Source organism: Lynx rufus, unplaced genomic scaffold (assembly GCF_022079265.1).
Source record: "Lynx rufus isolate CCGP_SWC_20201006 ecotype Redwood Valley unplaced genomic scaffold, mLynRuf1.p SCAF_7, whole genome shotgun sequence".
NCBI classification, from domain to species: Eukaryota; Metazoa; Chordata; class Mammalia; order Carnivora; family Felidae; genus Lynx; species Lynx rufus.
In genome coordinates this window covers 41893494-41920141 of record NW_025814889.1, presented here as the reverse complement: position 1 = coordinate 41920141, position 26648 = coordinate 41893494, and the positions used below count along the sequence as shown (strand labels likewise).

Genomic DNA, 26648 nt, shown 5'->3' with positions numbered 1-26648 from the left:
TGCCACACACACACACACACAAGGCCGTGAGCTGCACACAGAACACGGGGGCTGCGCTCACAGCAACATGAAAAAATATACATTATATATAATACACCTGGGGCCCCCGCTCCCCCTGCCATCCCCACAACCCAGCCTCAACCAGGTCATGTAAGAAGGGGCAGGGGCTGCAGGCCCTCAGGCAAGGAGAAGAGGGGAAAGAGGACAGAAAAGGAAGGAGAGCGGGCAAGGTGAAGAAGCAGGGATCCCCAGAATGAAGTGGAAAGAGAGGGAGGAGAGGACGGAAGCTTCCTCCCAGCTGCGGAAGCCCTGGGGAAGACAGGCCTCCGTGGACAGGAGAGTAGGGAAGGGTTCCCCCTTCAATTCCACCCGGGCCCCTGCCACTGCTAGTGACCCCCCACTCCAGGCAGGGTGCGCCTGGTGGGGGAGAGACAGAGACATGGGCGAGCTAAGGGGCCACTGCCGGGGGGGCAGAGAAGGCAGCCAAAGTCTTCCAGGGAACAGGAGCCCAGAGGCACAGGAGGGAGGTGGGCTGGGGGCCGGGGAGGAGGCAGACCCCAGCGCAGCCCACTGGGATTTGGGGATTAAAGGAAGACTCGTTCCAAAGAGCTCTCTCCCTCTTGGTCTCTTCTCTCAGAAGGTCCTTCTCTCTTTTCTGGGGGTGTCTCTGTCTCACCAGGGCAGAAATCTCTCTCTGTTCGGGGAAGGGTGCAGCATCAGTAGCGGTGTGGAGGGGTCTCGATGATGCGTCTCTCGTTGCTGCTGGGGGAGTCGGCTGCCTCCGAGTCGCTGCTGTCCTCGTCCTCCTGCTGGCCACCGGCAGCCCCCGCCACACAGGCCTGCCGATTCTGGTAGGACTGGATGAGGCAGGAGCAGAGAGCACAGGGCTCAATGGTCTGCACGCACCCCAGAGCCTCTCCTTTGGGGGCCATGCTCCCCTCAGGCCCCTTGCCCCACCCCCAACCTCCCTTTTAACCTTTCTCCTTCCCACTCATGGCAGATCTGCCCAGAGCCTTTTGCCCCAGGGCCTGGCCACTCTGTGCTCCAGCTGAATCTGGACTCTAGGCTTCCCCCCTTCCCACTGCCACTCACCTCCATGGGGTTCACGATAATGGTGAGTGCCGAGTCATCCCAGAAGAGGTCAGGGTCTTTGGGGTCACTGGAGGCCTCTGGAGGCCCGCCAGCCCCTGAGACACGGCGGTGAAGGGAGTGGATACGCACGAGGCCCAGGATGACCATGAGCACCAGGAACCCCACACACACCACAATGATGAGAGTCGCTGCGCTGGGGACCACTGTGGGGAGAGTAAATGGACTTGGCACCGCGGGGCGGTGGCGGGGGGGGGGGGGGGGAGGGCGGGATGGAGGGAGACGGGGGAAGAGGGAGTCCTGGAATAAGAGAAGAAGGATGGGAGCGCCTGGGTGGCTCAGTAGGTTAAGCATCCGAGTCTTGATTTCGGCTCAGGCCACCATCTCGCAGTCTGTGAGACGGAGCCCCGAGGCAGGCGCTGCACTGACAGCGTGGAGCCTGCCTGGGATTCTCTCTCTCCCTCTCTCTCTCTCTCTCCCTGCTCACATGCCCCTGCCCCTCCCCTGCGAGCATGCGCTCTCTCTTTAAATGTTCAATAAACATTATTATAAAAATAAATAAATAAATGTTCAATAAACATTTCAAAAGAGAGAGAGAAGACAGGATGGTCCCAAAGCGGGGAGTGCCCTGTACGAGCTAGAGGAGAAAGAGACCCCTATTGAGAAGAACAGGACACAGGGAGGGAAGGGTGCTGAAGGGCCGCTTAAGGCCAAAGGGACAGAGAGGCAGAGGGAGGGAGGTATGCAAAGGGGGGCACGGGCAGGGGGAGAAGAGCTCCTGGCCCAACGCTATCAGAACAGCCCTGTTCTCAGCAGGCAGAGGGCCAGGTTGGAGCTCGAGCCCAGTGGGGGAAGGTGAAAGGCGCCACATAGGCTCAACGGTGTAATCGGAGAGAATGTCCTCCCGCATCTTGAGAAACAGGCCCCAAGCTGGCCTGGCAGCCAGGAGAAGCTGCTGGCACCCAAGGCTGGGGGGACACGTCCAAGGGGCCGGGAGCAGCCCCTTCACTCACCCACCTGAACCGCACTCATTCCTGTTCTGTGACTCCTCCCTTCTTCTCGCGGGCCTGGGCCTCCTGGACACCTGGGGCTTCTGCTCCTCCCGAATCTCCCCCTGAGGATTACCTACCTCCCCCTCAGCCCTGTCATACCTCTGGCCCCGCGGCCTCACTTTGATGCCTAGGCTCAGGGGAGCGAGGACCCTGAAGGGCAGTGAGACAGAGAAAGGCGCGTGCACTCTCACGCGGACCGTGGAGCTGATGGCAGCAAAGCAGACGTGCATGCACCAGCAGGTGCCCAGGAGGACCGCACGGGCACACAGCTGAACAAGGACGGCCACCCCCTTCACCCAAGCCAGGACTCTGCCGGTCTGCACACCTGCCCGCACCAGCAGCCTGGCGGCCTGCTCACACAGCAGGAGCAAAGGGCTGCGTCCGAGGGCCTCCAGCAAGGCACGGCAGAACCACACGTGCAGCGTCACCCAGCTCCCCGCCAGCTGGGCACACCAGGCGACCCCCTGAAGGAAGATGTAAACGCCACAGATGTGCGCCGCGAGGGCCACGGAGCCAGCAGCCGTGAGCACAGGGCGGGCCACCTCCCGCACACACGCACACAGCGCTCGGGGAAGCATGGGCACGCAGAGCAGGAGGGCCCGCAGCCCCCGGGACAGCAAGTGGAGGCAAAGACCCCGCACACGTGTCCCCAGGCTGAGGGCCCGCGTAGGCAGCTGGGTCGCTGCACCCCACATGGGTGCACACCCCTGCTCACTGTTTGCGCCCGCAGCGGCTCTCCCAGCCACAGAGGCCCCGTGAGGCCCCGAATCTGGAGAGTCCCGTTGCTAAGGGGTGATTACCCGTGTAATCACACTGTGTTCCAGCCCATACATCTACCTCCCAGTCCCCGATTTACCCACACCCTTTGAGACGTGTTGAGAGACAGAGCGGAACGCAAAGAAGCCAAGAGCACCGGAGCCGCACACACACCCTGTCCCACACACACCACTCCTCCCCGGCCAGCGGCACAGCAGGCTGTCACAAGCTCCGGGGCCAACCAGGTGTGTGCAGAAGGCCCTGCCTGAGTGGGCACACTAGCCTCACACCTCCCTGAGGCCACCCTGAAAGCTCCCTGCCAAGTTGGTCCCTATCCTGACCCAACCCATAGCTTGCCTGTGGCCGCTCGCCAAGGAGAGCCAATCCTGTTTGGCAGGGCAGGCAGGCTCCCTGGGCACGGGCTCTAGGGCAGAGATGGGCCTGGCTGGATCAGCACTTCTCAACTGCCTGGGGATGGGGGAGGAGGGAGAAAGGGGACAGAGGTGCTTTTCCCGACCATCTGCAGGAAATGGTCCCTCCCAGGTCCCCATGTCAGTGGGCAAGATCCAGGAACAGTGACCCTGCCAGCAGGTGGCCCCTGTAGCTAAGCTCAGGCTCTAGAAGGAATGGAGACCCGCCCCTCCACACCTCCGAGTGGAGGCCGCAGCAGGTGAACCTACTCTAGGAGCACACTGATGATGACAGGCCAAAGTTTCTGGTTTGTGCCTTGATCAAATGCATTTGTTCTTCTGAGCCCCCAGCCTGGTGAAGGAAATGGCAAGTCGATTGCTAGGAATAAGAAATGACCACAGGAAAGACAAAATGCAGACACTGTTATCTGCAGGCAAACAAGTAGAGTTAATTAGTTTAAAATGAGGCTGGAAGCCAGCGAGATGGCAGGATTTTTCAATTAGCCACAAACAAAAATCAAGAGTTTAAAAAAGCGCAATCAGCCTCGCTTGCTGCATGAGACCCGAGCAGGTGACTGTGGCCTTGAATGACTGGCACCGCCGACATGAAGGGGTGGGGCAACTTCTGGTTTCAGGTGGGTGTGAGGACACGGTTAAAGCCCCATCCACAGTCCTGCATGGTGCCCCCTTTATGAAGACCCTGGGGAGAAACTTCTTTCCGCTCTCAGTCCCAGGGCTTCTCTTGAAATACTGGTTGGCTCTCATCACATGACTCTCCTAACTGCTCAGGTTTCCTTTTGCTTAAACTGCAAGGAAGCTCAGAGCCAACATGCTGGCCCATTCTACCATTCTAGCAACTCTCAGAGTATGTCTTTTATGAACTGACTTTATTCCCCTCCTACATCTTATTCTTCATTCAGAATCGTCCTTCCCTCCCCACTCCCGAGTTCATTTTCTATGCCTACTCTATTTCATTGTAGGTCTGTCTGCAAAGCTTCAGGTACTTGTAAGAAACAAAGTAGGGAAACAGTTCCCAAACTTTGCTGCACATTGGAAGCACTTGGGGATCTTTAAAAACCATCGACACCTGCCTGGAGCGCCTGGGTGGCTCAGTCAGTTGAGCGTCCAATTTCGGCTCAGGTCATGATCTCACGGTGCCTGAGTTCAAGTCCCACATCAGGCTGGCTGCTGTTAGCACAGAGCCCTCTTCGGATTCTCTGTCCCCCTCTCTCTCTACCCCTCCCCCATTTGCACTCTTTCAAAAATAAATAAACATTAAAAAAAAAAGGAAAGAACTGGAAAAAGAGCTAGGAAATTATGGGGGGGGGGAAGCTGGCCCCAAGGGTCTATTTAACAAACAGGGTTAGTTTGCTCACAGGTCTCTAAAAATTGTATGAAGTTCCTATGAACCTTTGCAACTTGATTATGCATTATGCTCCCCTCTTCACCCCTACTTCCCTACTCCCTATACCCCTACCCCCATCTGCTTTCCTATAGTGAGTAAATACTTAAAAAGGCCTCTCTTTTCAGAGAGAGGAAGGAAAAAGGGAGCCAGCCCCAGGGAAAAGGGAACACAAGAGACTCTGTAGTGGTGGCCACCACTTAAGGGGAGGAAGCCAGATGGAATCCCTGGGGATACCAGGGAGCTAGCCTCAGTCAAAAAAGCCCTAGGAAGCCCTCAGGAGTCCCCCCACCAAATTAGATGCAACTATAACAAGAGAAAGAAAGAGAAGAAAGAAAGAAAGAAAGAAAGAAAGAAAGAAAGAAAGAAAGAAAGAAAGAAAGAAAGAAAGAAAGAAAGAAAGAAAGAAAAGAAAGGAAGGAAGGAAGGAAGAAAGGAAGGAAGAAAGAAAGAGGAAGAAAAGGAAGAGCGGGCAAGCATCAAGCATAAATGGAGAAGGTATGGAGGTCAATGGTTAATGCACAGTAATGCACAGGCTCTGGAATCCTGCCACCTAGATTTGAATCCTGGCTCCTACCATTTCCTAGCTGTGTGATCTTGAATAACATGCTTAACCTCTGGGGGCGCCTGGGTGGCTCAGTCGGTTAAGTATCCGACTTCGGCTCAGGTCATGATCTCACAGGTTTCTAAGTTGAAGCCCTGCGTTGGGCTCTGTGCTGACAGCTCGGAGCCTGGAGCCTGCTTCAGATTCTGTGTCTCCCTCTTTCTCTGCCCCTTCCCCCCTTGTGCTCTGTCTCCCTCTGTCTCTCAAAAATGAATAAATGTAAAAAAAAAAAAAATTATGGGGCCCCTGGGTGGCTCAGTCGGTTAGGCATCCGACTTCGGCTCAGGTCATGATCTCACAGGTTTGTGAGTTCAAACCCCACGTTGGGCTCTGTGCTGACAGCTCGGAGCCTGGAGCCTGCTTCAGATTCTGTGTCTCCCTCTCTCTCTGCCCTGCCCCTGCTCGTGCTCTGTCTCTCTTTCTGAAGAATAAATAAACATTAAAAAAAAAAATGCTTAACCTCTCTGGGCTTCCATTCCCTCCCCTTTAAAAGGGATAATGCTAGTACCCATTTCATTTGGTGTTTGTAATGACTAAATGAGTCAATATGTAGAAAAGCTCATGGCACACACTGATGTGTTCAATATTCTTATTATTGTATGTATTGAAATGAGCTTTTTCAAGGAAGCCTTTTCAGAATTCTTTAGGGAATTGCCTTCAGAGCCTGTGATACACCTTTCGGCTTTTTTCAAAAGTGACAAACCTGTGCCCTTTGTGGGTTTGTATATTTAAGAACTTAAAATGATATCCAGAGCCAACTCTGACAAAAGTGGATGATGAAATTGGGTAAAACTGAAATGGGTCAAAAGCAAAGCATATCTAAGAAGTAATAAACATAAATGCATCACGTAAATAGGTTTTGAAAGCAATTCTAAAAGGGATTCCAAAAATCATTTTTGGCATCAACAGAATCATTTTACAGTGTTTAGTATGGGGAAGAAAACTCATTTCATAATATTATGTGTAAATACCAGGTTAAGTAAAATAGTTTGATCCCAACTTTGTAAAAAGAAAAAAAAAATAAGTCATAGGAAAAAAAAAAAGGAACATTAACAATGGCTTCTTCTCTGGGGTGGAATTATGGCTGATTTTTCTTCTTCATACTTGTAGTTTCTAGTTTTTCTACAATAAACCAACTCTTAAATTGGAAATTAAAACTCGCATCACTGGTAAAGTGCCATGGCCAGGGAACATGAGGGCAGCTCTCCATCTGGATTTAATACTTTGCCAAGTTGCACACTTGGCGTTAGAAAGACTTATGACATTATAGGGGTGCCTGGGTGGCTCAGTCAGTTAAGCATCCGACTTTGGCTCAGGGCATGATCTCACAGTTGGTGAATTTGAGCCCCTCATCTGACTCTGTGCTCACAGCTCAGAGTCTGGAGTCTCCCTCACTCTCTGCCCCTCCCCCGCTCATTCTCATTCTCTTTCTCCCTCTCTCTCTCTCTGTCTCTCAAAAATAAGCATTAAAAAAAAAAAAAAGACTTATGACATTATAGATAGCACATAATTACACACATATTAGCCCCAACTTTCTCCTTGAGGATAGAGACTGTATCTAACCCATAATTCTTTTATGTCCCTAATACCACTTTAGGACAGTGCTAGTACACAGTAGGTGCTTCATAAATACTTGATGGCTTCACTAGGTCCAGGGCTAATTTGATATTCCTGGGGGAGGGAGCAGGAACAAAAAAGGCGCCTAAACCCCACACCGACTTTATGATTCCAGACATGAGCACCCCAGCGATGAATGACATTGACTCATATTCTTCGGGAGGGAAAGTTAATGGTCCAAGGGTTACAGGGATTGGAAGAGAGTGATCAGTTAAGTCAGCACAGGGAACAAAACCATAGCTCCACCGGCCTGCCCCACTCCCAGTGGTAGAGGAGAGAGGATGCCCGTGCCCAGCCCACCCCCCCACCACCCTCCCTGCCCTGCCTGGCCCTGAGCACTCTTACGTACTGGAGTTTCGGTGGGAGCTGGCCAGGCTGTGTCCGGCCATCTCAGGAGGGGGCTGGTGGCCGCGGTGCAGGAACTGCTGGGAGCTGAGCATGTGGCTGGGGTGGGCGACCCGGTTCATGCTGTGCAGGACATTGACCTGGGGGAGGGAGAGCTCAGTGGGCACCCGCCTCTCCTATTCCTATCCACTAGAGTCTTGTCCCACCTCACTAGAGGCCATCTGCTAACCATGCCCCACAGCTCCTCCCCCTCTGAGCAGGCAGGTTCTGGGCTCCTCCGTGCTGCAATGTCCATTCCTGCCAACTATGGGTCTCAGTCCACTCCTCCAGGGCTCCTCGCTAGTGGGGGAGGAGGGGAGGGAAGGAGACTCTCTGAATACCTCCACGATGAATTCATTGCTGGAGTAACGGCCATTCATTTCTGAGCAGGACAGCCGGAATTTCCTAGCATAGAGGGCAGCTCCGTGTCGCAGCCGATAATGAGCCTGCCTCAGGATCTCTTCGTACACAGTGATGCTCTCCACCCCTGGGGGACGAGGAAGCAGCTCAGGGCGTGGAGCCGGCCAAAAGGGCCTCGCAGGCCCCTCTCTCTCAGACTCCCGCCAGCTGAGAGCAGATGCAGCCACAGAATGGGTCGGTCCCGCGCCTCAGCAGGGGAATGACCTGAGTTCTCCCAAGAGATGTACCCCTCCGCCCCCAGCCCGGCTCTGACTGATTGGGAGAGAGTCACTGGGGTCCATTTCCTGCTCTGCTTTTCTCTAAAAACTCTGCGGCTTCTGGGTAGAGATGGAGAGAAGGCATTAAGGACCCCCTGCAAGACAGAAGGGAGGAGGCCAGCAGGGGGGAAACGGAGAGAGGGGAAAATACAGAAGTCCTCGGTGAGGTTCTGGAAGGGGATGGAAACAGGAGGGAGCCGGTTATGACCAGCTTCTCCCATCCCCACCTATGGAGGTTTCCTTCAGAGAATAGCAGGTTTCCTCTGAAAGCTACCAAGTCACGGCCACGATTCACTAGGACGTGAGCACGCGAGTTAAAGATCTGGTGTGGGGGCGCCTGGGTGGCTCAGTCCGTTAAGCATCCGACTTCGGCTCAGGTCATGATCTCGCGGTCCGTGAGTTCAAGCCCCGCGTCAGGCTCTATGCTGATAGCTCAGAGCCTGGAGCCTGTTTCAGATTCTGTGTCTCCCTCTCTCTCTCTGACCCTCCTCCGTTCATGCTCTGTCTCTCTCTGTCTCAAAAATAAACGTTAAAAAAAATTTATAAAGATCTGGTATGTACATGAGATCAGAGAGATGGAAGGTGTAGAGAAGATGGCTAGGACCAAACAGCTAGAGGATCGAAGGCTCGTCAGAGAAGGCTGAGCCACAGGAGGAGGGAGCAGCAGAGGGGAGCCAGGCTATAGAGAGAAGTGGGGAGAAAGAACCACTTGGGAGCCTGAACCCCAGCACACCTCCTCTAGGGGCAATCTGGAAGCCTGAGGAGCTTCCAGTCTGGGGAGGTACAAGATGGTACTTGCCTCTATCCCTGGGGACCTGGGAGGAGGACCCTCTCGAATTCCTAGATACCTGATGCTGGGGAGGGGCGCACACAGAAAAAGAGGACCGGCTCTCAGTCCCCACTGACCGGCAATGGTGAGGTAGGCAGACGTGTTGGTGAGTTCCAGCCCTCGCTGCTGCAAGGACGCCATGTCTAGGAGCAGGCTTTCCCGCTCGGGGTCCAGATCATCCCCGACCAGAGAAATCTCACAGCCATCCAGGTTGTGCACGATCTCATCTGACATGCGTGTGTCTGTCACTGGATGGGAGAGAGTCGGGATCGGGATCAGAGCCACAGGGCCCACCTCATGGCCATACTTCTTCCCTTTCCAGGCTCATTCCCCGAGAGCAGTAGGCAGCATCTTCAAGAACGTCATTACCCAGTACTTTCCTCACACTCACAGGCCTCCTCCCGGCTCTACCCATGTAAGTGGTTCCAGACAAGCGAATGTGGGATGAAGTCACTCCAGTTGTGGACATGAGCCCCTTCTCGGGATGATATCACTCCCTGGAGTCATCCTTACCTGTGCCCTGCCAATTCTCATCCTTTTTGGCCTCCACCTGGTGGGAAATGGAGCAAGTGATTTGAAGATCGGGGAACAAGGGGATCCCCTCAGGTCCCTCAAAGTCCACAGCCGGGCGAGCAAAATGAGCAGTGCCACTCAGCAGGATCTGGGGGGCATCAGGCTGAAGGACCACCACGTACCCCTCCACTTCGGGGATGGAGACACAGGATTCTTCGCTGAAGCACCTGCAGAGCAGAGGGGAGAGAGGCAGCTTGTGACCCCAACACCTCCTGTCTAATGATCCCTATTCTGTTTCATCCCTCCGGGCATCCATCTCTACAACAGAGCACCCCACGTCAGGGAGGGGAAGGGAGGAAAGAGGGATAGTGTCCCTGTGGCAGCACAACTACCCCACCGGGGCAAAGCTGGAGAGGAGATATCCTTTCCTGGGAAGATGCCACTGTGGGAAAGGGTCAGAGACAGATCAGGCAACCCAGACCTGCAGGGGTGATCACATCACCAAAGCCCTGACCTAAGACTATGGAACACCTATCAAATTTCATTTCACAAACCGAACTTGCCAAAATGTTTACACATACACAGTTCCTTACTCAGGAGATTTGAATTAAGAAGTGTGTTCAGTAAAACATATGGCAGACACATGCCCAAAAAATACTCAACAACAAAAGTGGAGGGGAAGGATGTGGTGGGGGAGCCTATCCAAGGATGTCCTCCTCCTTGGTGTTTCTTCCCTTCAAGATCAGAGAAACCTCCTTTGGTCGGTGAGCTAATGTGACAATCTCGGACCTGCATCCATGGTCCCATGAAGCCTCGTGGACCTTGGCACCAGGACAGACTCCCTCAAGCACTCAGCCAGGCCAACCAATGCACAGCACAGCTGCTCAGGAAGGCGCTCCCACGGTCACCTCCCGCCCCATCCTTTGCCAATCGATCAGAATGACACCTCACTTTCTCATCACACCTGCTGGTTTCTGAAGCGTTTACACATACTCTTTCATGCAACCTTATTTCAACCTGTGGAAAAGGGGTAAGAAACCAAAGATGATCAAGCATCTTGGCCACACAAGAAATAGGCAACAGGGGCGCCTGGGTGGCTCAGTGGGTTAAGCATCCGACTTCGGCTCAGGTCATGATCTTGCGGTTCATGAGCTCGAGCCCGCATCGGGCTTGGTGCTGACAGCTCAGAGCCCGGAGCCTGCTTCTGATTCTGTGTCTCCCCCTCTCTCTCTACCCCTCCCCCACTCATACACTGTCTCTCTCTCTCTCTCAAAAAGAAACAAACATTAAAAAAAATTTTTTTAGAAAAAGAAATAGGCATCAGAGTCAAGGCTTAAACCCACAGTTCTTATGCCAAGATCCCACTCTTTCCGCTGAACCACAGCCACTATTTGGGGCCTGGGTTTGCACCAGTCTGATTTATTTATAAAGAAGCACCCCTTGAACAAGCAGCCTTCACAAGGAAGTTAGTAGCACAGGAGCAGGGCCTGTGGTCCATATGCTTGTGCTAACTGAAATGCCCAGCTTGACTGCAGGAGCCAAAACGGGAAGGGATTGTAACCTCAGCAGATACGATGAACTCAAAGCCCCTGAAGCTGCCAATGTCCACAGCTTGCAGAGTTCCTGTGCCACAAGGGGTGGGGCCCAAGAATCTGCACGGTCATTCTGTGAGGCCCAGATCAAAGCCTCCTGGAAAACCACCTAAGCTGACCTTGAGAGCCCAGACTCCAACAGACATCCCCACTGCAATGAGCAATCCAAAGGGGACCCAAAGGGGAACAGGGGGCCGGCCCTGACCCAAAGGCACTGATGATCTGGTCTAGAGCTTAGTTATATATGGCACACAACCTTAAAATAAGGGCAAATATGGTCACCATTGTGTAAGTGGAACAAACAAAAAATCACAAGGGTTTAGAGAGGCAAAGGTTATTTCTGGCTGGGATGGGAATGGGGCATTTGGCCAGGGAGGATAGGAATAATCAAGGGAAGTAGCAACTGAGATAGCCTTTGAAGGAGGGTAGGACTTCGCTAGGCAGAAGGTAGACCATAGAATGGGTGGTGAGGAGTGTACCAAGGGGAACGAAGGAACATGAGGCAGAAATCTGGGGTCAGATGGTTGAGGGCTTTGAGTGCAAATTTTGAATTTTGAGCACTGGCCAAAGGCAGGTCATTAAATTCTTCTATATCAGGAAATAATGAAGATGAAAATTCTGATTTATGACCACTAACCTAGCCTCTGGTGAAGTTAGAATACTAGAGATAGGTCAACTCGTTAGGAGATTATGGCAATAGGCTAGGCGAGAGGTAATCAGAGACGGGGCTGGAGTAATAACAACAGAAATGGAAAAAGAGGAGACAGATTCCCAGCACCCAGCACAGGCAGGATCAGGGTGACCTGGCAACGGACGGAGCGTGGAGGATAGACAGGGAGAAATCCAAGATGACTCAGAGGTTTCAAGCCTGGATAACCGCAAGGGCAGAGACACCATTACAGAAATGGAGAATTCAGGGGGAAGGGCACGTTTGGATATTGAAGGCCATTATTCCATCTTGAGCTCATTTCTGTGAGGTGCTGGCAGAACTTTCTAGATAGAGGTTATAGCAAGCAGAAATTTAAGGGCTATGGGAAAAAGACAAAGCTAGAGAAAAAAGATGTGGTAACCATTTGTTCAGGGGCTAATGCCACAAAGGAGGCGGGCTTTCCAAGAAAGAGGTAGGGGGACAAAATACCTTAGGGAAAGTCTGCGTTGACCAAATAGATAAATCTGGCTTTCAACGGACAGAGCTTCAAGAACTGAACCCTGGAACTTGGGGAAGCCACATGGACTAGGGCAAGGATGTGTATCAGAGAAGAGGAGGTCTCTCTCTCTTTCACTCATGTGCATAAGCAGATGCACGTGCGTGCATGTGCAGACAGGCACGCACACACACACACACACACACACACACACACACACACCTATATTTTCTCCAGTGACCTCAAGGAAGTATTAGGGTAGCACTAACCACATGATAGCTCTACAAACAGAAAAACTGAGAGCTCTCACAAAGAAAACAAGGTCCCCTCCCCCACTAAAGGATCAAAGTCAGGTTCCTAGCTGGTGGATAAGCCTCTCCCCAGGCATGAAAGAGGTAGGAGGAATTCAGCTGAGTCCATCCACAAAGGATGTCACCTCCTCCCACTGTGGGACTCCCCTCCCCTTGCAAAGCTCCACCATAAGCCAAAAGACAGCGCCCTCCCTTGATGTGGCTTCTGAGCGGAGTGAAGGCGAGGAGGCAATTACTCTGTTTCTAGTGGGTTAAACCCTTCATAGCTGCACGACTGCCCTTTTAACAACTTGAGTTCTGGCTAGAACGTGGTGGGCTGCACGCTCAGCTCTGGTCTGTGCCCACATGACCCCAGCTACTTGTGGCCTTCAGCTCCACACTGTGACCACCCCCGTGGGCTAGCAGCCCGATTCCCAAAAGCTGCTGCCTCTGCCTTCCAGAGCTGTAATTGTGAGGCCTGATAATCATGCCCAGTCACTGTGTAGGGCTCAGAGCCCTCTCCTCTCTCTCCTCTCTAAAGCCACCCTTCCCAGGATAGGAACAAGCCAGAGATATTTATCTTCAGATCGCTTATGGAGAAACTGAGGCACAGTAGGGGAGAAAGGCATGCTTGCTCAGGAATCTAGTCTCCTGCATTGTGTAATCCGCCCACCAGATAGCAGTATCTCCTAAAAACTGCCCCGCAAACATTCTAGGGGGTGAAAATAGCCGGCATTGGCGGAATAGGCACCGGGCTAGGTGGTCAATCTGGACTGTATCATTTAGCTCTCGAAACAATCCCAGGAGTTAGATTCTGTTGTTATCCGTTTTATAGCGTTTGCTCAGTGCAAAAAGCCAGTACATAACAGACTCTGTGTCCATAACTATTATGCTTTCATGACCTCTCAGTTATTCTGCATTTTTAAAAATGTTTTCTTTGCTTTCGAGAGAGTGCAAACAGGAGAGGGGCAGAGAGAGAGGGACAGAGGATCTGAAGCAGGCTCTGTGCTGATAGCAGTGAGCCTGATGTGGAGCTTGAATTCACGAACCACAAGATCATGACCTGAGCCAAAGTCAGACACTCACCCGACTGAGCCACCCAGGTGCCTCTCAGTTATTCTGCATGTTTAGCAACATACTTAAACCTTGAAAATAATGTACAACTTTTCTTTTAAAGAATTAAAATTATTTACTTAGCATTCAAAGGTCAGAAAACTTTCAGTGAAGGGCCAGACAATAAATATTTTTGGCTTTTAGGGCCATACAGACTCCGTCCCAACCGCTAGCCCTGCCACCATACTGTGAAATAATATGCAAATGAATGGGAATGGCTGTGTTCTAATAAAACTTTACTTACAAAAGCAAGCAACAGTCCAGATTTGGCCCCAGGGCCACAGGTTACCAATCCCTAGACTTCAATGATCCTATTTGATCTTGCAAGGGCTTGCTGAATCGAGATGAAAACAGGTGAAACAACTAGAGCTATTTGCTCAAGGTCATCTAGGCGATTAAGACAGTGTCAGAAGCAACATCAGATCTCCCAGCTCCCAATCCAGTACCTTCTCTGTACCACTTTACGTATCAGCAAAGAGGCACGGAGAAAATTAAAACCCCAGGGTCCTGGAAGGGTGGTTAGTGGAAAGAGTAATGAGTCCGTTGTTTAAATCCGAGTCTAGTCCAGGCTCTTCTACAAACGTGGCTGTCAACTGAGCAGGTCACTTGTCTTTGGGGCCCAATCTCCCCATCCATATGGTGACGGAGGTGCGCCTAGCCCTGGGTGACCTCTGAGACCAAGGAGTTCTGACACTGTCTACCTCTGCGCTGTGATTTGCCCGCCCCACCCAACACTCACTTGACAGCAGTGGTGAGGCGCAGGGGCCTGACGCCAGGCGTGGCAAAGCGCAGAGTGTTCATGTAAGCCACATGCTGCAGGGCATGGTTGAAGGTCTCCACATCATCCCCCTCCAGGGTGAGCAGGGACTGCGAGGGGTTCACGTGGACCTGGGCCCCAGACACAGACAGCTGAGAGCAGGACCAGGAGGTGGGAGAGGAAGGGAGCAGAGGGAGAGAGGTGGGCAGAGGTCGGGGGCAGGGGGCATGCCCGGAAGGACAGGGCTAGAGGAAGGGGCGATACCTTCATGCCTTTGCCCAGGCTCTCGAAATCCCTATAGTCCAGCCCCTCCCGACATGCATAGAGGCACTCGATGACCTCGCGGCTCTCCAGGCGGCCTGAGCGCACGCTGAAACCAGCCAGGTAGCCATGGAAGTAGTGGTGGATCGGCAAGGGGTCTCCTAGGGCAGGAACACAGGGATGGAAGGGAGGTAAGAGCAGGTGAGGGGACAGGCAGCTGGAGCAGGAAATGGGGCAGAAAGAAAGGGCAGAAGGCTGGAGTAAAAGTGTAAGAAGGAGAAATGCGGAAATGAAAAGGAAAGAAGAGACCAGGAAGTGAGGCTGGGGCGGCGGGGGGGGGGGGGGGGGGGGGGGGGGGACTGGAGAATGCAGAAAAGAGGACAGAAGAGGGAATAAATCCAAGGAGAAGAGAAGGGTGAAAAACAGAAGCAACAGAAATGAGAAAAGCCCCCCAGGAGAGGGAGAAATGGAAGGAGGAAAGTGGGACCAAAGGGAGGAAAGAAGAGCCCATGGAGGAAAAGAAGGGGAGGGAGAGAGGACATGGTCACAGGGCATGCAAGGGGACCCAGGGGAACGTGTGGAGCTTCACAGATGCCCAGATCTCCCTGTGTGGGACCACCTCCTGCCTCCCACGATCTGCTACGTGGAAAGCCAGCAAGAGAACTCCCCACTTCCTTCTGTGAGCAGGAAGGGACACTCAGGCCACCAAGCTCCATCTGGCCTTACCTCTCCAAGGGAGCCCTGCCCTGCAGTAGTTCATGGAGGCTCTGCCCCCTGGTGGCATGTGCAGCAGTAACTATGAGGCTGGCTGGGATTTGGGGTTGGGGTGGAGTCAGGAGCATAGCACAGAAAGTTAAGGTGAGAGCTCTCTGGTCTCCAGTTCTTATGCACAGAGTACCTTGTGTGGTGTCTGTACTGTTGTCTCCTCCCTTTTCCTTCTCTTTGTTCTTCTCCTCTAGAGGAAAAAAAAAGTAGCAATGAATTCAGTGTTGTGGGGACAGACTGACCGCAAGGAAGAAGGGGTCTTCCCTGTTCTCTCCCCGCCAATGTAGGGCTTGCAACCTGTTCACCAATTTCACATCTCAATCTCTCCAGCTTCTGTTAAAAACCAGCCCCCAAATACATGGCTGAGAAAACACAAGGGCTTTGGTAAGACACACACACACACACACACACACACACACACACACACACACAAACGCAGGCATGCACCCACCCAAGTTCCCAGAAGGGAAAAAAATGAAAGAAATAGCTTAAGGAAGATTGAGAACTCTCTGAAGTATTACTGGTATTACTGGCCTCCAGCAAGGGAATGCACTGTGGACATCATCTCTTTGATGGAACAATGTGGGCATTGGCCAAAGTTACAGAAAGAGAGATTCTGGTGATGCCTGAGGTAATGACTAGTTGAACAGGTGGGAGATACTGGGGGGGGGGGGGGGAGTCCTGTGGTCTCCTCCACAGAGATCTCTCTGAGTCACCATGCCCAACTGCAAGGAGAGATGCATGAAGTCAGGCTACCCTTGCTCCTTCATTAATCCTAACTTTCTAAAGGCTCCAACCTTCAGTGTCTTCACTGAGAAGCTCAGAGGGACTTACCAGTCCAGCAGGCCCCAATCATGAGAGCAGGTTCCCTTCGGGGCGGGTGGATGAGACCATTGTCATGGATGAGGGCAGGGTCAAATGAGATGCCATCGGCATAAAGCGTGACTGTGGGGAACTCCAGGTTCAAAGCATAGTGGTGCCATTCATCATCACAGACCTGGCAAAGCAGTGTAAGGGTAAGAACCCTCAGGTGCTCTATCTCCAGGGAACTAACACAAGGCACTGCCCCTTCTCCTGGGAGACAGGGTACAGTCCCTTATATTCTCAGCTCTATCAGCAGGGCTTACTAGTGAATTGTTGCCTACCCAGCTCAGGAAATAACATCCCTGCCCAAAATCTATCAGGCACCAACCAAGTAGGTACCTAAAATTCCGTTCTTCAGGCAAATCTCTAAAACTATAAACATTCCTAAGAGAAGTAACACACTATTTTCTGAATAATTTTTTGCCCAAAACTGTAAGTACGCATGGCACTGGAAGGTCCACAGTAGTTTATATCCCAACAGTAAAACAAACCCGCTCTCCTTGGCTGTTTCTCCTAGGGTCAGTCAAGATGGGTGTGGGGGATGGTCAGAGGAATGAGGGGTAGCCAGTTCTCTGCCTTATTAGCTTCCAAGTGCTGGAATGCCTCACGGTTCAACCTAGGCCCTTTTTCTCCCTTTTCTCTCTACACACTCTTCCTAGGAGTTACCTCATCTGTTCCCATGAGTTCAGATACCATATTTATGCTGTTAATTCCAGAATCTGCATCTCCAGCCCAGAGCTCTCCTTTGAACCCTGGGCTCTCCACTTGGATGTCTCAGAAGTATCTCAAATTTAACATGTGTAAGACAGAAGCCCACACCCCTTCCCAATTTCCTCACTTGTCCCTGGGGCAGCATCAACACTCCACTGTCCATCCAGTTGCTCAAACGGATGACCTACAGGATGCCTTTGATCCTTCTCTTTCCATCACCTTACACATCCGACCCATCAGCAGTGTTGTTGATCCCAGATCCAAACAGAGCCAAAAGCTGTGGATTTCTGTGCAGTTCTTTATAATGCCATGCATCAGTCCAGTCCTCAGCCTTACCATGGCAACAGTCTTGTCTGGGTCTTTACCTTTTTATGTCTTTTCAATAAGGTCCTCCCATAGTTGCCAAAGGGATCTTCTTAAAATACACATCTGATTAGAGTTGCAGATATAAATCTGATCTGATTGGATCACCTCCCTGCTTTCAACCCTTCAAAAGGCTTCCTACCTCTTACAGGACAAAACCTAAACAAACTGGGGCACCTGGGTGGCTCAGTTGGTTAAGTGTCCAACTTCAGCTTAGGTCATGATGTCATGGTTCTTGAGTTTGAGCCCCACATTGAGCTCTCTGCTGTCAGCACAGAGCCTGCTTCAGATCCTCTGTCCTCCTCTCTCTCTCTGCCCCTCCCCTGCTCACATTCTCTCTCTCTCTCAAAAATAAATAAATAAAACATTAAAAAAAAACCTAACCTTAAAAAAATCTAAACAAACTACAGCTGGACAAAGTCCATTGCACAACCTGATCACTGCCCAGCTCTCCAACCTCATGCCCAGTCTTTCCCCCTTGTTCATTGTATTCCAGCCCACTGACCTTCTTCCCATGCTTGGAACAGGCAAAGCGCTTTCCTGCCTCAGGGCCTTTGCATCAGCCCTTCCCTCTGCCTAGAACACTTTCTTCTCAGCTATTTCCCATCCTTTAGAACAAAACTTAGATTTCACCTCCATCAGGACTTCCCTGAGCATTAGATCTAAAGTGAATTCCCCCTCTTTGTCCTCCCCCACTCTCTACTTCAGTCCCTGCTTGTTCTTTGAGAGAATTCATCACAATTTACCATTTACATATGTCTCCCTACTTTCTAAAAATCTACCTCTCCAACTAAAATGTAAGCTCAAAGAAGGCAAATATTTTCTTTCCCTTATACTCCACTGTATCCCTAGAACCAAGCAGAATGGCAGACACGTACTTGATATTTAACATGTGTTGAATAAATAAAGGAAAATAAAAGAAAAACAGATGTTACTAACATTAGCAACAAGAGGGAAAGATCAAGAAGCAGCAAATGGCAGACTGTCTCCTTCACAGAGTACCAGAGAAAGCAAAAGCTTTTGTAGACAGCCCTCAATTATCCAGTCTGTGGATTTTCTAGGCCCTTCCTTTCTCTTTCTCCCTCTTCCACTTCCTGCCTTTTTGCAGCTATTTGCTTACTCAGCCACTCTACTGGGGCCTGCAAGAAAAGTAGAAAGAGATGGGAACTCAAATTAGTCCCCATTTGTCCTCACGGTCAGCTTACAGAGAGAGTAAAGAAGAGGTTGTAACTGTCGACTCAAGAGAGGATTTTACATATTTTTTGTCCGTTTTTATTTATCCTTCATAATCATGCGTAATAATAGTGAAAATTGACATCCTTCCTGCCTACAAGGTCTAGTCCATCATTCGCTCCTGCAACAACCCTCGGATATAAAGTTTATATTATTGGGGCACCTGGGTGGCTCAGTTGGTTAAGTGTCCAACTTCAGCTCAGGTCATGATCTCACAGTTCGTGAGTTCGAGCCCCGCATTGGGCTCTGTGCTGACAGCTCAGAGCCTGGAGCCTGCTTCAGATTCTGTGTCTCCCTCTCTCTCTGCCCCTTCCCACTCATGCTCTGTCTCTCTGTCTTAAAAATAAATAAAACATTAAAAAAAATTTTTTTAAATAAAGTTCATATTATTCCCATTTAATAGGCCAAGAAATTGGGATTTAGACATACTAATAGAGATTTCTTGGCTAGTGAGTTCCCCTGGCTGCGTCCCCCAGAATTACTTACTTTCTCGCTTACTACAGCATGCTAACTGCTTGAGAGTCAGGGATATGTACTGTTAAGGTTCTAGGTAAGAAAGAGATGAAATCAAACAAGCGGGAAAAGATAGTTGGTTGGATATGGTGTTAGTAGTAATGTGCTCCCAAATTCCTTTTAATCTTGGAGTGCTTCCTGCAGGAGACAAGCCTTGGAAAAGAACCAGAGAACCTGGGAGTAGAATGGTCAGGAACTGAAGGTGGAGCATGAAGAGGGGCCCAGGGCAATGCAGAAAATGCCAACCCTGGTCCCGGGACCCTCCTTCCATCCACCCAGCTCTCCCAGGAGCCTGGCACTGGCCTCACCTGCTCCAGCTTCCAGAGGAACTTGACTGGGCGGGCACTCTCAAGCAGAGGCCAGTAGAGGAAGGCAATTCTGCAGCCATGGACGGTCAGCGAGTAGTGAGAGAAGCCATCCTCTGAGGAGAGAGGACAGAGACAGGGGTCAAACACAGGGCCTGAGGCAAGAACAGGTTCTCATTACTCTCATTACTCTCTTAGGTGCTCTCCCTCCCGCATTCCCTAGTGTCTCTTCTCTTTCTCTCTGACACATGCACAGAGTCCAGGCCAAGCGATAACTAGGGCTTCTCGAGCATTCTGATCGGCCAAGGTGCAACACTGGGCAGCCTGTTCCCACCCAGATTTCTACTACTCCTTTGGTTAATACACGGGTGACAACCCTTCTTAGGTCAAGAGAAGTGAGCTCGGAGAAGTGGCAGAAATGAGAGGGCAGGTCAAGACTGAGCCCTCCTAGGAAGGACGTGCTATGCAGTTGAAGGAAGATGGGGACTTGGAAATGGAGCCAACTAGCCCTTCAAAGAGGAGGACGGGATAGTGGTAGGAGAGGAAGAATGGGGCACACCACTATCCAGGCTTCTCCACTGCAGTGAACAGGTTTTAACGGGAGTAGACTGGGGAGCAGCCTACCACATGGTGGGAGGCAGGGGGATTGGGCAACTGCAGGTGAGAAGGGCAGTGAGCAGTCCCATTGCCCTCTGAGAGTAAGCAAGGTCTCAACTCATGCAGGCAGTAAACCACACAGCTTCAGGGAGCACCAAAGCCAGCACCACCTCTTACAAATGAAGAAAGAGGCAGTGGCCTGTCCACAGCCACAAACTGGATGGTGACAGAAACAGGATAAAAAGCCAGTTTCCTCACTCTCAGACCAGTGGCCTGGGGAAGGCTCACCATTCTGGACAGTGTTACACACGATGGTTTCCTCTTCCTTTTTGCCCTTGTTGGGGGTCACACCATGCTTCATCCAGAAGGACAGAGTAAAATGGTCACTGAGGCTGTTCTGGGGCCCAGAGCCCAGCCCGGCCGTGCCACCTAGGGGCACCTGCACGGCTTGGGTGCCGTTGAACCAGTAGATAAGGCTGCTGTCCTGGCTGTAGTGCACCGAGAGTCCGGCCGTCCAGTTGGCATTGGGGCCGGGCATGGGCAACAGGTCTACCTCCCCGGTGGCGGCACCTGCAGAAGCGCCAGAAAGCACAAGTGTCAGAGCTGAGACACAGCAGATGGGGAAATGGGAAGCAGCCAGGGAAAGAGCGAATGAAGGAGAGAGGTTTCCCACAGCTAGTCTCACCCCCTCTCCCGGCCCCTCAAAGACACCAGAGGGTGGACCTCTCTTCTAGAAATGGCTCTCCAATGAACTCAATCTCCAACTCGTCATCTCTCCCTACCATTGTTCCGCAATGTACCTGGTGACTGTCTTGTGCTACGATTATGATTATGCATCATTGCCAATGACCTATTGATTTGCTTTGGGGGCCACAGGAGTTAACCACATGCTACAACCTCTGTGGATATATATATATACACATACACCTGTGGGTGGGCAAGGGAAGATGTGAGGCAGATTCTTCGGAAAGAGGCAGAGGAGGGTCAGGCAGAAGCCTGGGGAGAGGAGGGCACACTCACCACAGAGTTTCCGCAGTGCCCGTTCTGAGTAGTTGTCGCGGTCACAGCCCTTGGCCACATGGCTCGTCTGTAGCTCTATGGTGGCCTGAATGTTCCAGAGAGGTTCATCACAGGTCTCCAGGCGGATACCGGGGAACAAAGCCAGGCTCCCTGCGCCTGGTGCATATTCAATCCTTTTGTTCCAGCCTGCACAGGGGACAGGGAGAGGGTAGCGGAGAGAGAGGAAGGCAGCCCCTCTTATCCATTCTGCCATTGTCGCGTCCGCTGACACCCTTGGGTAGACAGCCAAGGTAGACAGCTGCAAGCCTGCCCCCAAATCTCTCTCCCCTGGCTCTTAACCTAGCCCTGTGATTGTCAGAAGGGACAAAAGGGAGACCCAGGTGAGAGATGATTTACAAGATGGGTGACAGCGCAGCGCGGAGCTCCTCACCTTGCCAGCTGGGTTTACAGGTGGGCTTCACCTGGATCTCCACCTCGGCATCATCCGCTGCCCGCTTCTTCCCACAGTCGTAAGCTGTCACCGTGAACTTGTAGAGTCTCTCGCCACTGTACTGCAGCTTCTCCGTGTTCTCGATGTTTCCTGGGGTAGGTGTGGGGGGAAGACAAAGAGGGTAAGGTGCGCCAGGGAAAGGCTAAGGAGGAAAGGGGAGGACTCGTGAGCCAATTGGGCAACAGGCGAATCAGGCAGCAGAAGACGGGGAAGGAGGTGTCTGGGGGAAAAAGGCTCTCCATTGGGAAGGCGGGTGTGGAAAGAGGATCTGAGGGACACAAGTGGAGAGTTCAGCCCCCGGGGTGTTTGGAGGGATGTGGGCGCCCAGGGGCGGGGCCGCAGGGGATGCACTCACCGTCATTGTCGATGAGGAAGGGCGTGTTGGGGGTGAGGATCTCATAGTAGCAGATCTGACTGTACTGGGGGGAGCAGTCACCATCGATGGCTTCCACCCGCAGAATGCGGTCGTACAGCTTCCCCTCAGTTACCGCAGCGCGGTACAGCCGCTCCACAAACACGGGGGCAAACTCATTTACGTCATTGACCCGCACGTGCACAGTCGCCCTGCACAGTACCCGAGCAGAAGGAGGGACAAGCAAGAGTCAGCCGGCCTCAAAACTCAAAGAGGGGAATGCAGACAGGGAGTCAGAGCACACAGGAGCCAGTGTGTCCCGAGCCTAGGGCTGTGGGCATGCTCATCCCACCCTCCAGGGCACCAGGCACCACACAGGAAGGGGTGACTGATGTCAGGGGTAAAGGACAACCTCAGAGGACACCCTCAGCTGACTTGGAGAACTCCTGTACAGAGTCCTATAGGTTCGGTGCTAAGACAAGGGCTAAGACAGAATTTTGCGTCCAGCTGGTTGTTCCTCCACAACAGTCAGATCCAACGGGATAACCGAGGAAGACACAGAATAAAAGCCAAATTAAAAGCAACTGGGGGGCGGGGTGCCTGGCTGGCTCGGTCGGTGGAGCATTCAACTCTTGGTGTCGGGGTTGTGAGTTCGAGCCCCGCATTAGGTGTAGAAATTACTTAAAAATAAAATCTTTAAAACCAACCAGGGGAAGGGAAGTGGTATCTATATAAAAGCCATTAAGTCATCCGACACGAGCGTGAGCGGAGGGCCGTCTTCTGTGCACACGTGTGCAACGTGTTTGACAGGTGTGGCCCCCCCTACTCGGGGCCCATGGGGCGGACAGCCCTGGGGCTATGCCTTTCATGCGGAGCGCGGCCTCCCACCAAGATCTAGGCACCCGGGGCCCAGAGGCAGGGTCCTGTCTCCAAATGGGAAACTGAGTCACAAGGTGCGGTTTGCCACCGGTGCCTCTTAGCGGCCCAGGAACCCTGACTGCCAACCTTTCTCCCATTCTCTGATGAGAAGCCGGCTGGGAACAGACATAGGAGTCTCGGGCCCCAGGCTTGGCCGTGCCGGAGCCATTTCCTGCGCACCCTCACCTAGCGTCGTGCATGTGTACATCGTGAGTATGTGAGTGTGGGACGCGCTGCAGACTGGTGGGGCAAGGGGAAGAAATCCGGATGTGTGCTGATGTGCTGCTCATCCTCCTCCTCCTCCTCGTTCCCCTCCTCCTCCTCGTGACCCATGTACAGAGCCTCTCCCGTGCATCAGGCACTGTGGTGCCTGCTTTTTACATAAACCATCGCCTTTACTCTTCACGGCAATCTAAGGAAGGAGGATCGTCATTCGCCCCATCTTATAGAGCAGTAAAAGCAGATCCAGGAAGGCTAAGTAAGTTGCCCAAGGTCATAAGAGGCAGAACTAGGATTACATCCCATGAGTTCTTCTACATGTTTCTGTCACCTAGAGTGAAAGCTCCTGGAAGAAAAGACCCCGATGAACAGAGAGGGGAGGGGGTAGGTATTCAATGACAGCATGGACAGAGGAGGGTGAGGGGCTTGGGAGGAGCAGGGAGGGCTCAGCAGCCGGAAGCAGGGGACAAGGGTCTCCTCACTTGTGGGACTTCTTGGTGTTGGCCCCGTCGGGGCCCTCGCCACAGTCGTAGGCCTGGATGGTGAAGGTGTGCTCCTTCTGGGTCTCACAGTCCACTGGCTCCTTGGCCCGGATCAGCCCTTCTCCGGTTGCTTTGTCCAGAATCACGGCCTCAAAGGGCACCCCAGACCCATGGAGCCGGAAGCCACAGATCTCACCTGACCCAGGGGGGGAAGGAGGGATGAGGCTCCTTCTCCTTCACCACTTCCAGCACCTTCTGCCCAGCCTCCCCACCTCCGTTCCACTTCGGCTCTCCTCCCAAACCCCCGTCCCTCCTCTTGTACGTGTGACAGTGTTAATTATCAGACATATAGCTCCAACACCAGCGTCCCCAAGCTGCAGCCTCTCAGAGCTACTGGATCTGAGATCTGACCAAATCGTGATGCAGTTAACCTCTGCCTGCCCGCGTCCTTCTCTCTGGCTCCCTGTACTCAGCCACCATCCTTAAGCCTACTTCTACCACTTTGCCGAGGCCTCTTCCCCACTTCCTCTGCTCTCCTCTCCCAGGACCTCCCCTCTCCCCACCGTGCCCTCTGCCGGCCCAACCACTTTTCTCCGTCCCACCCACCTTGGCATCCCCCAACCCCAATTACCTGCATAGCGCAGGGGAGCATCCTTGTCCAGGGCAAAGAGTGGTGGGTTCAGCAGGACCGTGTTGTCATTCTCCATGACGATGCCCTGGTATTCTGCCTCGATCCATGGCTTGTGCTTGTTGGCTGACCCCCGCCCAGGGAGAGGAGAGGACGCACCTGTGAGCTGGCCCTCCACTCCTGCACAACCCCGACCCACTTACACTCCACTATTAGCCCCCTTTCCACCCTCTGCAGAAGCACGTGCAGGAGGAAGGGCTGAGGTCAAGAAATCAGCATTAAAGGAGTCAGAGGGTCTGTGGGATGTCACAGCCTTCTGCCCATGGCAGGATAGATCGTTTCCATGGCAACAGCCTACCCTGGGGGAGGAGGAGGAGGAGGAGGAGGAGGAGGACCACTATCTCCCCTGGGAAACATGGTCAGGGGGTAAAGAATTTTCTTGAGGGATTTCAAGTGCTAGTGAGTGGAGACTGGAGATTCGGAGAGCAGTGGTGGGCCATCAGAAGGCCCTGGGAAAGGGCAGAGTTGAGATTAGAGAAAAAAGATCTAGACGTTTCCTGAGATCCTGCGTGTTTATCTTCTCCACCACCACCACCACCCCCACCCCCATTTCAGTCCTGATCCCCTCACTCTGCCCTTCTCCAAGCCAAGCCCCAGCCTAAATCCATCCAACCTAAGAGAAGAGAAAATATATAGGACAGAAGGAGGGGGACAGAAAGGGGCAGGGATGGAGGTGAGGAATCAATGCCAAATGACCGGACCCAGCACAGCCGACATCCTAAGGGATTATTGAGCTGGCCTAGAAACACGACAAATCTCCTGCCTGCCTCTCATCCCTACACCCAAGAGAGCACAATCGCAGCCAGCACATTGCTACGTCCCCCACAAGGCCACCAAACCCCACACTCCCTGACCCCCACTTCTTATTCAGACTCATGAGTTAGTCCTCCTTCTTGCTTACCCCTTTCTTCCCTTCAACCACCAGCCAAGCCAGGAAGGATACAGGACTCACTCGGCCTCTAGATTTCCCTACCTCTTGCCAGACTCAGCTCACTTGTGTCTCCTCCCCGGGACCGATCTCCCCCTAGCCCGGTGAGGGGCCTTGGGGAAGGCACAGTGTGCTCCCTTCCCTTCTACATCACCTCCACCTCAGCTGCCACCGTTTGCTCTATGTAATCCCACCATGCCAGCCCCCAGACTCCCAAAGCACATTCATGATGGCCCATCAATGGAACATGGGTGGAAGAAGACATATCATCAGAGGGAAACTGAGTCACCAAAAGGAAACTTCCCCAGGATGTCATGGTGAGCAAAAAATCCTGTCTTCCAGTCTTTCCTCCAACTACACCACAAAAAAAAAAAAAAAAAAAAAAAAGGCTTCTGGTATAGGAATGCCTGCCCCTTTCTAGCAGATGACCACCAGAACCCCCTTCTCGAATGGCAGAGGAGGAAGCCACAAGATGGTGCTCAAAAGGCAGCACAGGAAGTGGCAGGAGGCTAAGAAGCTGGGTTGAGGTCAGACACTGAGGCGAGGAGCCACAGCCTGAAGATGGAAGGGTTGTGGTGCCGCAGGGCCAGGGCTGGGCGCCTTCTCCACAGCTCGCCCCCAGTCTCCCTGCTCCTCTCCTCTTGGCCACAGACTCTCCTTGTGTTCTTTTCCTTCACTCGCTGCTGGCTCCCTGCCCTTCCTTCCTCGACTTCCCCTTCCCCCTCTTCTGTCCCTTTCAATCCTCTCTCTTTTTTTGCCTCCACCTTTACCCTCTTCCATCCATCTCCTTCTTACCCCCCTCCCACACCTCATGTCCGTCGTCCTCAGCTTTTTCCTCTCACCGCTCATCTGGCACCCCCTACACACCCACTTTTGCCCTTGCCTGCTTTCCTCCACTTACCTGAGCCTTAGCCCCTCACCCCTCGCCCCTCGTCCCTCTGATGGCCTCACCCAGCTGAATTTATCTGCTGTCTGCCAGAGGGCAGCTCTGGTAACCCTCAGCCCAGCTGTATGCCGGGTATGGACGCAGAGGAACACGCCAAAACATACGTGCTCCGAATTGCTGAGCTGCTGCAAGCAACTGTTTCCATCCAGGATGGGATGGAAATGAACCAGATGGATCTACCACACACCCTTAGTGCGGGCACACCCCAGTGACAACGGAGAACCCCCAGAGATGTACATTACCCTCCAGGGGCAAGGCCTTCTGAGACCTGAGATAGCTCCCCGAGGTGAAATTGAAGGGGAGGGGCGGGGAGGAAGGAGGATGCAGAGAGCCCAGGATAGAAATGAGGACTAAACGGGAGCAAGAGAAGCACATGGGTAGAAACAGACCAGAGAGGATGGTGTGGGGAAGGGGATGTGAGGCCGAGAAGGGGGCAGCTCCGAGAAAACGGGTGGGGAGGGGGATGGTGGCAAGAACCCACACCTGTCATTTGCCCGAGAGCTTCAACAGCCCCTGCCCACCCCTACCCCCACATGGCTCTTCCCATACCCCTCTTTCAGTGGCCCCCTCCCCCACCTCACTCACCTTTGTTACAGGAGCTGGAGGGGAGCAGGGATGCCAGCAAGAGGGGCAACAGCAGGAGGGTCATGGTGTGGTGTGGGCAGGGCAGGGCAGGGCCAGGCGATCGCTCTCCCCCGAGAGCCTCTAGCCGGCTGATTCCACCTTGGGGGAGGGAGGCAGGGGCTCTCCAAGCAGTGGGGGG

At 52.8% G+C, this 26648-nt stretch overlaps 1 protein-coding gene across 1 annotated transcript; it reads right to left on the bottom strand.

Annotated features, from left to right (window-relative positions):
* On the bottom strand, window positions 1–26648 carry CLSTN3 (calsyntenin 3). The gene is made up of 18 exons (XM_047066249.1): window positions 26471–26648; window positions 23955–24077; window positions 23324–23519; window positions 21708–21916; window positions 21293–21442; window positions 20863–21048; window positions 20131–20412; window positions 19249–19361; window positions 16091–16253; window positions 15390–15446; window positions 14495–14652; window positions 14213–14361; window positions 9334–9560; window positions 8898–9068; window positions 7656–7801; window positions 7280–7415; window positions 1093–1295; window positions 1–857 (listed from the first exon to the last, which is right to left on the bottom strand). Exons 1-18 carry the CDS (start codon window positions 26532–26534, stop codon window positions 717–719), a joined length of 2874 nt encoding a protein of 957 aa, XP_046922205.1. The 5' UTR covers window positions 26535–26648; the 3' UTR covers window positions 1–716.

Bases quoted from the DNA above. Each gene is read 5' to 3' on its own strand.
- CLSTN3 (XM_047066249.1), bottom strand. From the start codon at position 26,534: ATGACCCTCCTGCTGTTGCCCCTCTTGCTGGCATCCCTGCTCCCCTCC. The intron at 9,069-9,333 runs GTAAGGATGACT...TCTCCCATCCAG, and splicing joins TGAGAATTGGCAGGGCACAG to TGACAGACACACGCATGTCA. The intron at 1,296-7,279 runs GTACGTAAGAGT...CTCTCCCCACAG, and splicing joins CAGCTCCCACCGAAACTCCA to TGGTCCCCAGCGCAGCGACT.